Source organism: Rhinatrema bivittatum, chromosome 5, assembly GCF_901001135.1.
Source record: "Rhinatrema bivittatum chromosome 5, aRhiBiv1.1, whole genome shotgun sequence".
Lineage (NCBI taxonomy): Eukaryota > Metazoa > Chordata > Amphibia > Gymnophiona > Rhinatrematidae > Rhinatrema > Rhinatrema bivittatum.
The window spans coordinates 346,297,331-346,311,953 of record NC_042619.1 but is presented as its reverse complement, the minus strand read 5'-3'; the positions used below and the strand labels follow the sequence as shown (position 1 = coordinate 346,311,953).

General features: G+C 41.7%; 1 protein-coding gene across 1 annotated transcript in view; it reads left to right on the top strand.

Annotated features, from left to right (window-relative positions):
• Positions 1–14,623, top strand: part of NALCN (sodium leak channel, non-selective) — a 549,662-nt gene that overhangs the window by 454,643 nt on the left and 80,396 nt on the right. The window contains exons 20-23 of the mRNA XM_029603307.1: positions 829–898; positions 7,006–7,097; positions 7,183–7,305; positions 10,400–10,456. Of these exons, the coding sequence (XP_029459167.1) occupies positions 829–898; positions 7,006–7,097; positions 7,183–7,305; positions 10,400–10,456 (342 nt within the window). The remainder of the gene's footprint in view (positions 1–828; positions 899–7,005; positions 7,098–7,182; positions 7,306–10,399; positions 10,457–14,623) is intronic.

The window sequence follows — 14,623 nt, the reverse complement described above, 5'->3', positions numbered from 1 at the left end:
TCTCCTCCTTCCTCCCCCTCATCTCCTCACACCTCTCCTCTCTTCCCACACTTCTCATGCTCCATCCTCCTCACTCCTCCTCACCACAACCACCTCACTCCTCCACCAACACCACACCTCCTCCTCACGTCTCCACTCATACCACTCCTCCACCACCACCTCACTTCTCCACAAACACTCCTCCAACACCACCACCACTCCGCCTCTCCAAGAGACAGACAGACAAACTGGACAAACAAACAAAAATGTTCACTCCAACAAAAAAAGACAAAAGTCCAAGGTAAAGGGAAACAAATAGCAACAGAAGACTAGACAAAGCACATAGGTAGTCAAATCTGAAAAAGCTCCTAGTCCCACTGTCCAACTCATCTCTCTCTCCCATGCCTGGCACACCCTCAAAGAAGCAACTGCAGGAAGCTGGGATATATAAACTGCAAAAATAATGCACCACGCACTAATCAACACTAGCTGCCTAAAATGATGTGGCACGCGCTGATGCAACGAGCCACGTGCTGACGCATCATGCCGTGTGCTGACACAACATCCCACGCATTACCTATGCGATGCAGTAGGAAGGAAATTAGCCTAACCAAACCCTTTTTTATCGCAGGTGCTATTTTCGCTATATTTATAGCATTTCGATAAATCTAGGCCTAAGTGAGCAGTCACGTACTGCTGAGAGATCACGAGACCACAGACTTCCTAAGCTTTTGATGTAGACTCAGATAAGAAAGATGAAATTAAGATACTGAACATTAGAACAGTGTTCATAATGGCAACGTATAAAGGTTAAAATGTAGAATTTTATTTCTTTTTTTTTTGTTTCAGATCCCTAAGACATGGTTCAAATAGCCAGAGAATCAGCAGGGGAAAATCTCTTGAAACCCTGACACAAGATGTAAGTGCAGGAAAAAAGAATTTCTGGTTGGTAAAGGACCAAGATTTGATTTTATATTCATTAATCTTCTATTTTCTTGTTTTTAATTATTCATATTTTATTCTGGTATTACCAAAGGATCACACGTTTTTAAATTAACCTGCTGAAAGGTAGATTGTAAAGAGAATAATGTAAACGTTTCCAAAGAAATAATGTAGAAATTAAAACACGTGCAAACTGGCATTCTATTGGGCAGTGATGGCCAAATTATTGCACGTCAAAAGCCATAAAACCAGAATTCACTGAAGCAGAGAGCTGCCATGCATTTTACAGGTGGGTAAGCGATGGATCCCCTCCCTCCCACATACACACAAAAGACAAGGTCAAATCTTTCTCTCTCAGATAAACTCACACATACTCTCTCTCTCTCACAGATACAGACTCCCACTCTGACACACACACACACACACTCTCTCTCTCTCACAGATACAGACTCCCACTCTGACACACACACACTCTCTCAGACATTCTCTCACTCACACACACACACACACCCACACAGACACAAAGACACACACACACTCTTTCTCACACAAAGATACCCATACACATTCTGTCGTTGTGCTGCATGTATTCATGCAGTGTTCATGCAGTGTTCATGCAGTGAGAGCCCCACCCCCACTCCATGGCTGCCACATTATGTAAAGTTCTTGCTTGCTGCCAGTCCTACAGCTTGCAACTGTCCCTTCCTTTTCCCACTCCTTCTTAGCATTCCCACTCTCCAGATTTATTGATGCCACAGCAGTTGCATAAAGCTCAGGAGATGCTAGTTGTGACCACCCCTGTGCTAGCATAAAGTAAAAGTTGTTCAGTAGCCTGGGTGTTGCGCCGAAGGTGAACTCTTGGCCCGAGGTGGGGTTGACGCTACCCGTAGGGCAATCCCCACAGGTCCCCACCATCGGGAGGTGGAGCAGACCAGGAGACGGAGGCCGACTGGAGCTTCGCCAATACCAGCCCACATTCCCCGCAGGTTGAGCGCTTGGGTGCCGGGGCCGGCTGGTCTTAGGTGGGCCTCCATCAGACGACTCCCAGTGGAAGTTGTAGCAGATAGCCAGGGACCAGCAGAGATATCAGAGGGACCGAAGCAGATCCGGACAAGTCAGGGATCCAGAGACCCGGGCGCCAAGGATGGGCCAAGAACAAGAACAGTAGAAGGCCAGAGCCTAAGAGGGCCAACTCCAGGGAGATACTGAAGGCGTAGTAGAGAACAGGCTGGAGTCAGGGCAGGTGGCAGAGAGCTAGTCAAGGTGCAGAGTTCCAACAAAGCAAGGGTGAAAGCCAGAAGTCAGTCCTGAGCATAGTTCAACGAAGCAAAGGTCAAAGCCAGAAGTCAGTGCAGAGCGTGGTCCAAACGTAGCAGGGGTCAAATCCAGAAGTCAGTCCTGAGTGTGGTCCAAACGTAGCAAGGGGCAAAGCCAGAGGTCAGTCCAAGCAAGGCTAGGTAGGAACCAGGAACAGAGTCAGGAACTGGGACCAGGAACAAAGTCAGGAACAGGAACCAGGAACGAAGTCAGGAACTGGAATGAGCAACAAGCACACAACAAGCATGGAGACCTGTTGCCAAGGCAAGGAATGAGTGGCAGGCCCAGCCTTAAATAGCAGGGCCCGATGACATCATCTGGGGCCGCGGGTTAGTTTCCTACCGCGGCACCTTTAAATGCCAGCAAGGAGCACACGCCTAGGAGAGGCAGGATGCTGGATGGTGGCGTCTCCCCACAGCACACGTGGAGGTCCGCAGAGGAGCCTGGAATGGCCGAGGAGACAACGGGGGTGCGGGTGCAGACGGCTGGCTACTGCCGCCAGTGAGGATGGACCGGGTCCAGGAGCCGGGCGCCGGAGATAAGTGGGCCTGGTTGCGGGCCTGCCACAGGCGGGACACGCAACAGTACCCCCCCCCCTTTACGCCCCCCTCTTGGAGGCCTGGGTTTGCCCGGAAGGGCCCAATGAAATCGGAGGAGGAGTCACTTGTCCAAGATGTTGTTTGCAGGCTCCCAAGAATTCTCCTTGGGACTGTAGCCTTCCCAGGAGAGAAGGTACTCCCAATGGCGGCCTCTTCTTCATACATCGAGGACTTCCTGAACTTGATACGTGGTATCTGTTTCAGAAGCAAAATAAAAAGGGGATCAGTTGGAATCCAATGCAATCCACATATATGGATCGTGGGTCACCAATATAAATCTCTGTTAAGAAATTTTTAATCTTTATTAAAATTATCAAATTCTAAAATAAATCTCAATTTTTCATTTTACTATTTTTAATTAAATTGTTTTGTATGTGTTTTTTATAATAAGGAGACAGAGCCTCAGAACTGGTATCTTAGGTTATGACCTAAGATTGTTAAACCAGTAAGTTCAATCACTGGCTCAATTTTGTAAGTCTCTTTTTCTGCTTTAAAATAAAATGCCAATGTTGCAAATTGTTTTAATTCTCAAAAATTCTCAAAACTGCTGTGAGATCAATCTTTGCATTTTTAAATTCTCAAAACTGCTGCAGAATCAATTTTCTTTGTTGGAATTTTGTTTTTATAATAGGGGTGATGCAAATAATCCCTTCTGTATATCTTAACCAATGATAACAAAAATATTTCACTAAATGCAAAAACATCTGTCCATATTGGTAACTTGTATCCCAATTTATAAGCCCAAAATCTTATAGCTTGCACAACTGTGTAGTGGTTTCAGAATCTGACTGACTGAAACTTGCCCGATGTTGCAGGAGAACCGTTTGTAATCTTGCTTTGATGTGGTTTCTTTTTTTAGCGATCAGCTTGCTACACATTTGAATTGAAAATAGCAAGAAACGGCTACAAAGTATCAAGGAAGCATGTTACAAATTCTCAAAACTTATTGCTGATGTGTAGCCAAAGCAATGCAAGCCTCTCTTGAATGGCTGTTGTATCTGCTGATTTAATGCAGCAAAAGGCATTGCCTCCTTGATACTTTGTAGCCGTTTCTTGCTATTTTCAATTCAAATGTGTAGCAAGCTGATCGCTAAAAAAAGAAACCACATCAAAGCAAGATTACGAACGGCTCTCCTGCAACATCGGGCAAGTTTCAGTCAGTCAGATTCTGAAACCACTACACAGTTGTGCAAGCTATAAGATTTTGGGCTTACAAATTGGGATACAAGTTACCAATATGGACAGATGTTTTTGCATTTAGTGAAATAATTTTGTTATCATTGGTTAAAATATACAGAAGGGATTATTTGCATCATCCCTATTATAAAAACAAAATTCCAACAAAGAAAATTGATTTCACAGCAGTTTTGAGAATTTTTGAGAATTAAAACAATTTGCAACATTGGCATTTTATTTTAAAGCAGAAAAAGAGACTTACAAAATTGAGCCAATGATTGAACTTACTGGTTTACCAATCTTAGGTCATAACCTAAGATACCAGTTCTGAGGCTCTGTCTCTTTATTATAAAAAAAAAAAAAAAAAACCACAAAACCATTTAATTAAAATAGTAAAATGAAAAACAGATTTATTTTAGAATTTGATAATTTCAATAAAGATTAAAAATTTCTTAACAGAGATTTATATTGGTGACCCACGATCCAGTAACAGTTAGTATATATATGTGATCTGTTTCAGAAGCAACCTGGGAAGGCACAGGAGTCTTGCTCGAGAACCAAGAGAGTACCACTGGTTTGAGCAAGCAGACGTGAAAGGAATTGTGTATTCCTAAGGTTGGTGGCAGATGGAGCTGGTACGTGACTGGTCCAATGCGGTGGGTAACTGGAAATGGACCAATAAATCTAGGTACAAATCTCTGTGAGGGGAAGCTTGGGTCGGATGTAGCGGGTACTTAACCAAACCTTATGGCCTGGCTGGAACTCTGGAGCCGGTTGACGATGAGCGTCCGTGGATTTCTTGGCTCGTGCCGCAGCCTGGCGCAGACAAAGATTGGTCTGGGTCCAAAGCGCCTGGTGGGTGTCTGCCGTGGCCTGAGCTGCCGGTGAAGGTAACGAGAGAGGAATCGGTAACGGGAGCTGGGGTTGTCTGCCATATACGAGGGAGGACGGAGAGACTCCGGTAGCTGCTGCAATGTGTGAGTTATGGGAGAATTCCGCCCAAGGAAGTAATTCTGCCCAGTTGTCTTGTTGGTCATTGGACTAGATGTGGAGGAAACTCTTGATTGAGCAGTTCATCCGCTCAGCCTGGCCATTAGCCTGGGAATGGTACGCTGTAGTCAAGCTGATGGTGATCCCAAACGTCTTGCATAGGGCACACCAATACCAAGTGACGAACTGAGGGCCCCTCTCCTGTAAAGATCGAAGCAAAATATTCATTTAAAGGTGAATTTTAAAAGCCCTGGGGTGCAGCAAAGCCGGGAGATACAAGCAGAAGTCGGGCCGGAATGCGCCTCGTGGATTTTAAGACGCCTGCGTACGCGCGTATCTCCCGATACACACACAAAACTTTTTTTTCTGGAAAAGGGGTGGGGCATGGAAATTCCAGGATTTATGAATGAAACCAGCGCGGGAATATTTAATGGATACAAGCACACACCGGGGTGCTCTACTATGTAACTTTACTTCTGCTATGGATGGCGTTTAAGTCCTAAAACAAAAACACTAGGCTAGTCAGTGGGGTTTTAAGGGTAGGGGCTAACAGGGTAAAAGGGGAGGCTAATTAATTAGGGGAGGTTAGGAAGTCCTATCCTTTACCTGGGTGAACTGGGAGCAAACTGAAGAAACTGGTAATTGCGTTGGCGAGCATGTCCACTAAAGTCCCCCTACTTACGCAGCAGAGGCGGCATTTGCGCTCACGTGTGCACGTCCATATAAAATTGTGCGCACATGTACGCACGTACAGCCTACCTTATACCATGCGCGCATACACACGCACACATATCTTATAATATGGCCGCGTCCTTTGGTGAGAGTCGGCATGTGTGCGTACATGTGCGCCTCCGCGGCTGTTTCAGAGTCACCATCCCTTATGTCTGCCATTTCTATGTCCTCCCTGAGCACCCCCTTTGGCCCTTACACATCCATTTGAGTCCCTCACAAGCATTTTGCTGCAAATGTACTTGAAAAGGTTTCATTATTAGTTTTTGCCTCACTGGGAAGTTGCCAGTGCTTATGCTCTTGCCTATTTTTATCATTTGGGTCTGCTATCCATTTTTTGGAATGGAACACTTTTTTTTTTAGCCTAAATTGCTTTCTTTACCCCATGCTGGCAGTCATTTGCTCTTCCTTTGACCTTTTTTAATGCATAGAATACATGTCATCTGGCCTTTCCAAGTGTCCATGCCTTATGCAAAACTGGAGAGCAAGACATTTAAATGGTAGATGAAAACTACTCTGTACATACACAATGCTGGGCTCCATATTAGGCATTAGTACTACCTTGAGCATAGTGTCTATTTCTGGTCGCACACCTCAAAAAAACAAAAATAACAGAACTAAGAAAAGGAATAGAGAAGAGCAACAAAATTGATTACAATCATGGCTTGGTTCCCATATGAAGAGACTAAACAGGTCTGGAACAGGTTAACAGGTAAATATAATTTATACTATCAGATAGTATTAGGACTGGAAGATACTCCCTGAAGCTAACAGCAGATTTAAAATACATTTAAGAAAGTATTTTTTCAAACAGTCCATAATTAAACCGTGGAATTTATTGCCATAAAATGTGGTTAAGGCTTAGTAGGATAACTGAGATTAAAAAGATTCAGACTGGATCCTGATGGACAATCCATATTTAATAATTAGCCAAACAGATTTTGGTTTCTCCACCTCTTAATTTGATTCTTGTGGAGAGCAGTATGAAACAGGTTTTCTTTTGGTATTTGTCAAGAATTTCCAGGAGACCAGGACTGGCCACTGTCAGAGAGAGGATGCTGGGCTGGATGGACCATTGGTCTGACCCAGGTGGAATTCCTTATGCTGTTACAGTATGTTGAGTAACATGAGCCTTGTCATTTATTATTGCTTACAAATTGCTTTCGCCATTAACCCTTAGACTTGATAGAAATGAAGTACATATCTGACATTAATATACTATCAACTCTCTCTGAAATATTAAAAAATAAGGCTTTTTTGTTTTGTTTTCCAGCATTCCAGTACAGTGAGATATAGAAATGCACAGAGAGAAGACAGCGAAATAAAAATGATCCAGGAAAAAAAAGAACAGGCTGAAATGAAAAGGTAAATGAAAAAAAAATAGACAATGCACATCTCTGTGTTTTATTGATTTACCTAAGAATTAATCAATTCTTGTCATTTTTCAAAGAAAAGTGCAAGAAGAAGAATTACGGGAGAATCACCCGTATTTTGATAAACCCCTTTTCATAGTTGGTCGAGAGCACAGATTCAGAAACTTTTGTCGGGTTGTCGTTCGAGCTCGCTTTAATGCGTAAGTATTTTGCTTCTTTATAAAACAAGTGGTTGGCATGGCAAGCTAGCAAACAAATGGGATGAAGATAATGCAGACTGTACCGTACTTGTGCATACTAGGATTGCTTAGGATCTTGAAATTACCAGTACTTTTTATTACTAATGAATTTTAAAAAGCAATCATGATGCTCTCACTTGAGATTCATTTATGAACATTGTCCAGTATGTTCACCAGTTCGGGTTTTGTTGCTTACTTGTAAGTAGTTGTTATGGGTTATTTAAAGTAAAATTGTAGTATAATTGATGTCAGTGAGTCAAGATGAGTCTAGAGATGCTGTTACCTTAAATGGTGACACAAAATCAAAAACCTACCGAGAAAAAATTCAAAAGAAAACAAAACAAAAATTTAAAAATTTATTTGAAATCAAAAGTATTGAAAATTTCAACTAGTTTGCTTGTTCTTACTGCTTGCAGCTCCCTTCTTGTGTCATAAATCCTCCTTCACATTCTGAATTCTCCCTCTTTGGTCACTTTTTGCAGATCAATCTTTTCAAATTGGAACCTAGATGAGCCAGAATTTCCTTCTGGCTCATCTAGGTTCCTTTGCTCACATGGGGATACATTTACTAAGCTGCATTAGGTAATTTGCCTTGTGGTAAATACCTTATCGCAGTGAAAACATGGTATTTTCAATACCATGAAATATTTTACCCCCCCCAAATATCGCAAAAATGGTTATGAGCTGCTTTGCATGCAATGTTTTTCAAAGTCATGCACAGCAGCTCTTTGCTAGTAAATTTCAAGGAAATAAATAATGTGGCTTGCCTGAAAAATCACAAATCGCATCATTGTCCTGAAAGTTAGTTACAACTCTTGAGTTGCAGCTTAACTTTTCCCCGGCGCATCAGAATGCTAATGTGCATCCAGATGTTCCAGGGCAGTATCTTAAAGAGCTGTAGTGGCCCAGTTGTCCCCCTCCAATATATGTAAACTCCTCAGATGTGTTGTGAGAGCCCGCCGATCCCACTGCTGCCTCTAGAATTGGCTTTAATGGGGGGTTTTTTATTTTATTTTTCATACATTTTCAAATAAACACAAGAATCTCTTGTTCCAGAAAATATGGGGTGTGCATGACAAAAAATAGGTAAGAAAAACATCTATACATTCCTCTAAGAGAAAGAGAAAGGGTGGGGGGGAGAAATCAAGAAGAAAAAGAGCGAAAATTTCCTTGAAAATAAGGTAAAAAGAATAAGAAGAAGGCAAACACTAGCATTATATTCCTAGTAGCCGATTCTGCAAAAGAGTGACTTTAGGCTGCGAATCTAGGAATGTCCGGAGTTGTGAAGGTTCAAAGAACACACATTTTACATTAAGCGGTGTTATAAGGCACTTGCATGGATATCGCAAAATAAACTGAGCCTCCTTAGATAACAGCTCAGATCTCATAGAAAGAAATCATTTCCTACGAAGTTGGGTTATTCTGGTAACATCAGGATAAATCCATAATTTCTGCCCATAGAACAAAAGCAATCTGTTAAGAAAGAAAAACCTAAGAACATTTTTTTCTATCAGACAGGAAGGCAAAAGATACTAGCAAAGTTTCCTATTTTAGATTCAAGAATGTCCGTAAGATCAATTCTTGAGACTGGTTTCCACCGGATCCCTCTTCAAGTTGTGGCAAGTTGTGGTTACTACCAGCATCGCTGCTGCAGGAATTTTGGGAACTTGAAAGATATAGTTTCGAAATAAATCTAAAGGAGAAATCATTTTTATAATGGGAAAATTTAGAATCCTTAAAACTTTGCGAAGAATTCTCTATGATGTCAAGCTTTTTAAAGTCTATCTGTTCAGATTGAACCGAGGCATGTTGAACTTTCTCAATCAAACCGACCCGAGTATCCATAGCTTCCAATTTAGTCCCATATAAAGAAGTCAATTTTTCATTAGCCAAAATACAATGGTTAGTATCCTGAGTAATCTTAGTTAGAGAAGACATAGAAGCTTTGAGGGACACCAATGTATTGGAAATGGCATCTAGTGTGATCACAGGAGGTTTAACAAGTCCCAACTTCAAAACCGGATCATCCGCCACATTGTCTGCACTCAATGCAACGCCATCACCCAAATCACCAAATGGAGCCAAAGTCAAGACTGCAGCTGGGAATTCCTCTGCGCCAGTTGCCCCACGCATGTTATAAAACCAGCACGTCCATGTGCGTGCGCTGGGAACCGCGCCCATATGGATGCGCACGCAGGCCTTTTAAAATCGACCCCTTAGTAAGGGAATAGGCCTCACTATAAAGGAAAACACTCAAAGAGCTCCTCTCTCTACAAAACCTAAACCCAAATGTGGTACCTCCTATTGCTCTAGTCCCTACATAAAAAGGGGAGGTCCACCCACTCAGGCAAGAGGAGAAGCTGAAATGTGATATTCCTTCAAGATGATTTGTGGGCTACTTGGGATATCTAGTGGCTAAGCTGTAGGCGGGGCCACACTAGCTAAATATGAGCCCTTCTGCAACCAGGAGAAATGAAAGCGCCTTTGCAGCCCTCGACATAGGTGCATGACCTGCCAATACTGCGCATGCATTAGAGAACGAACTGTCCAACAAGATCTGACACAGCCACCTTATTGCATACATTTTATGTATGCATGATGTCCACAACTAATGCCGGTATATAAAAATGTTTAAATAAATAAATAAATAAATGAACTATTATGTCCTATGCTAAATCATTTAATTTACTATAGAATCTGCATTAAATACGGGCTTTATTTTTTTCTGCATACTCATTTAAAGCTGCTTGTTCTATATCCATAGAAAGGTATATGATTATTTTTAAATACTTCACAAAATAATGCAGAAACAGCTGTTAAGCACAAAACTTGTAAACCACATATTTTGTTTATTTAATTCTGAAAGTATGAATAACCAAATGTATTTATTTAACAGATTTTCTTTCCTGCTAATACATAATATGGCAAGCTTGTAGTCCTGTCTTGCATGAATGTTTAAAGTTTAACCACTTATCCTTTAAAATGTGTTTAAAATGAAATACCGAGTAGCCACATATGTTTAATTTTTCACTTTAGATGTGTATTTTATTTTTAGCTCTAAAACAGATCCAGTGACTGGAGCAGTGAAAAATACCAAATATCACCAGCTATAGTAAGTACTGCAGATTCTATGGTTTGGATGAGGAAACTATCCAACAAATGATATATACTATTGCAGACAGATATTTGCATGAAGATTAACTGCGTTGAGGGAGGGTAATATTATAACAGCCCTCATACCAGTAAAGTGTGCATGTAGGCACCAAGCATTTTAAGATGAACTTGCACACATATGTTCATTTTGAAAATCCTCTGGTAATTGGCTGCAAATGCACACAATTGCCTCGCACAAAGATACACCTGCTCCTAGAAGGGTATAACTTGTACCTGATAACTTACACACATCCTTTAAAATAAAAATTACGAGTGTAATCCCCAACTCTGCCCGAGGGACTCTTTTCCTCAGTGTGCATGGGATATTGGGTTACCCACAAACTTTTCCACACAGTGAGCCCAGGTCAATTTTTGAACTTCCATTTTCATGTATAAAATTTGGGTTTTAGGCTTTGAAAATTACCCTCAATTTGTGCACCCTGAAATTTATTAGACTGGAGAGATTTCTTGTCATCAGAGAGTTATAGAATGGGTAGGAGAAGCACGGTTTAATGAGCTCTGTAATACAACTTGTCTTGCCTCCATTAATCAGCTTCTCACTAATATGCACTTGTCTCTCAACCCCCAAAAAACTGAACTCCTCTTCATCTCCTCTAAACACTCATCAATCCCCATACCTCCCGCCTTCTCCTCATCCACCTTCCCTACCTACACACGAAACCTAGGTGTCATACTTGACAACCAAATCACCTTCAAACCCTACATCAAATCTATCCTCAGCAACTGCTATTTCAAACTGCAAACCCTTAAAAAACTCAAACCTCTTCTATATTTCTCTGACTTCCGTACAGTACTCCAGTCCATCATTTTTTCCAAATTAGATTACTGCAACACCCTTCTCCTTGGCCTCCCTGCTTCCTACATCAAACCGTTGCAACTCCTCCAAAATGCCACTGCACGCATCCTCACAAACTCCAATAAGAAGGACCACATCACCCCCACCCTGATTGATCTTCACTGGCTACCGATGCAATCACGCATCCTCTACAAAACTCTGACCCTCATTCACAAAAGCATTGCCAATGAGCATTTCCACTGGATAAATCCCCCATTCCTTCCTCGAACTTCCACAAGACCAACACGCTCCTCTCTCCGAGGAACCCTCTGCACCCCCTCTATAAAATCCACCAGACTCATCTCTACAACAAACAGAGCCTTCACGCCTGCTGGCCCCACACTTTGGAACTCTATGCCCCCTGACCTATGCACCGAAACTTCCACACCCAAATTTAAAAAAAAAACTTAAAACCTGGCTCTTCCTACAAGCCTACCCCTCTTTATCCACCCACGCTAACCCTACTCCTTCTGTGACAAACTGATAAAAATCTCATTGCATTATGTCATGTTCTGAAAAAAATCGAATAGCACTCCAGAAACTTTACTATCTCTCCAAATGTTTAGTTTTTCGTAGATAATCTACTCCTAAGCAGTACTCTTCTTAGGCCTTCAAATTCTCCTGTTTCTCCCCCGAAAAAACTCAGCAAGTTCAACGAATGTACTTTCTGTACCATTGTGCATAGCCCTCCCTCTTTCCACTCTGTTGTATTCTCCTCCCCCAATTTATGGTACTCCCAGTTGAATGTATTATCTAAGTTCTTAGGTTTCTTGTTGTACTCTTTTTGTTTTTTGTTCTTTGCAAAGGCCATGCCTAATTGATATTTATTGTTCTAAGTTATCTGTAAACCGATACGATGTGCAAACGGTTGTCGGTATATAAAAATCTTTAAAAATAAATAGATAAATAAATAAATAAAAGGATAAGAGCGTTGCAAGTCACTCCTGCCTGGATGCCGGTGCTTTAAAAATGGTGCCATCTACCTAGAGGGCAGCACCAAAGTGATAATCGCTTACAGTGCCGTCCCCTAGGCAGATCTTGCCATTTTTAAAGCATCGGGACCACGGCATCGGGACCATGATATGGGAGGGCATACAGGGGGGCCAGGGTAGGAACTCCCCAGCCCAGGCAGTTTTACACAGGGGAAGGGCACTGACCCCAGCTCCAGCTTGGGCCTAGGCCTCGGTGCCAGGCCTGGCTCGAGTCTTTGCGCTGGGCCCAGGCAGTTCTTTTGGCCAGGACAGCACAGCCAGATCCACTAGAGGTCTGTTTTTTTTTTTAAATGACAGAGGTCTTATAACCAATGTTTCTGCGTCCCCTGTATAATGGTCACGTAACTATTTGTTCTGGGTTCAGTTATGCCTCCCAGTTAAACTGAAGGATATGGAGATAAAACTGAACTGATGCTAAAGGTGATGTTAAAGGTGTCCACTTGTGATTATACTTCTGCTTCTACTTTGACTCTTTATTTTGTTTTATTTTTAATTACATTTTCAATTCTACATCAAGATAAACTTGAATTACAGAAAAAACTTTAGCAAAGGTGGTGAAGAAGCGTGAGCCAAAAATGATATAGTTAAAGCAATATCACCACTTACCAAATATATATAGTCCAGAAAATGGGGAGAAATTTCAATGAAAAATATAAAAAATAAAGAAAAAGCTCAGTACATAATTTTAATACTTGTTTGACACGCACCAGCTGAGTAAACCATGGAATCCTGGAATCCTGTTCTGAAGGAAATTATCTAATTGTTCAGGGTCAAAGAAAACATATTTATTTCCTTTGAAATTAGCTAAGCATTTGCTTGGAAATTTTAAAGGAAATGAAGCTCTTAGCTCAGGTACTCTTCCTTGATTGTGTCTTTAATTCTATTGCAGCCATCGTTATTGATTAAATTATGCCAACTAAATTGAAAAAGTAACACAGGTCCGGGGGTGGGGGGGGGGTCTGTACCATGGTTCAGCCAAATTTTGTTAAATAGAAAAAAGGTTTATGCGCCACAAAGCAGAAGAAAAATGGAGGGAAAATGCCCCCACGGAGAACCAGGAGGCTTATTGCAAAGCCCATGATTCAGCATTATAGAACTGAGTTTAATAGTGCTAAGGAGAATTATTTTTCTAAATGGATTGATGCCTCTTTGAATATCTTAAAGAAGCTCAAGCTGCGTGAGACCTGTGAATTTATTGCATGTGAAATTGATTTGGATTCTCAGGAGTTTGCAAGACTTTTACCTGAACAAAGAAAACTGTCTAGAGTGGCAGGGAAAAGAGGATTAGAGGGGGTGCTGATGATGAGTCCTTACACCTTCAAATAATATATTGAATGATATTGGGTAAGACGAAGCGGTCAGGATGGTCATTAATCCCCTTTTCCTTTTAAGGGCTCTTCTAAGGAGCTATTTCTTAATGTTTTAGTTTGGTTAAGGAGGAAGTTGGTCTCCCACAAGCCTCGAAGAAAGCCGTTATTTGTCCGGTTTAAAAAAGGGGGGGAGAATTTACCTTGTGATCTTTGTATAAATTATAGACCCGTTTATAATCTGCCTACTATTGCTAAAATTGTAGTGAGGGTGGTTTTTAATCAGCTTAAAGAATCTTTGGGTGAGAATAAAGTGTCGTCTGCGTCAAAGCAGATTCAGAGTGGACACTGCTGGTTGCGATTAACGATTTTTTTGTTCTACTGACTGGTCAGTGGTCAAGCAGTAGTAGCGGTATTATCAGATATCTCTGCCGCTGTTGATACCGTGAGTTATGGGGTATTGTTGTCAAGCTTATGCCAGTTGAGCATAGGGGACAAGTTCTTTGCCGTTTTTCCTCTTTTCTAGCTACTGGAGGGCAGCAAATAAAAATTGGCCAATGGTCATTAGTGTGGTTCTCTTTGCTAAATGGGATACTGCAAAGATCTGTATTTTTATCTGCAGTCCCTTTGTCACATTCTGGAAGATGCATCAGCGTTTTGCAACACTGATGATATTCAGTAGTTTTTCCTGTGCAAGCTGAGATTTCAGCAACTGTAAATAAGTTTGATTTATTGTTTGGGGCAAGTGAAGTCTTGGATGACTGAGAACCACCTAAAAGATTTGGGGGAAAACTGAGGTCCGGTGGATCTCGTGTAATCCTTTCCCAGACAAGGGCAGCGGAATGCCTTTTTGGTTGTTGGAGCCATGCTAACCGAGCTCCACCTCCACCCTCTGTCCCCGATACTCACTACTCTCTCTCTCTCTCGCTCTCTGCCATCTGCTCTCACTGTCTTCCCCTACCTACTCCTTC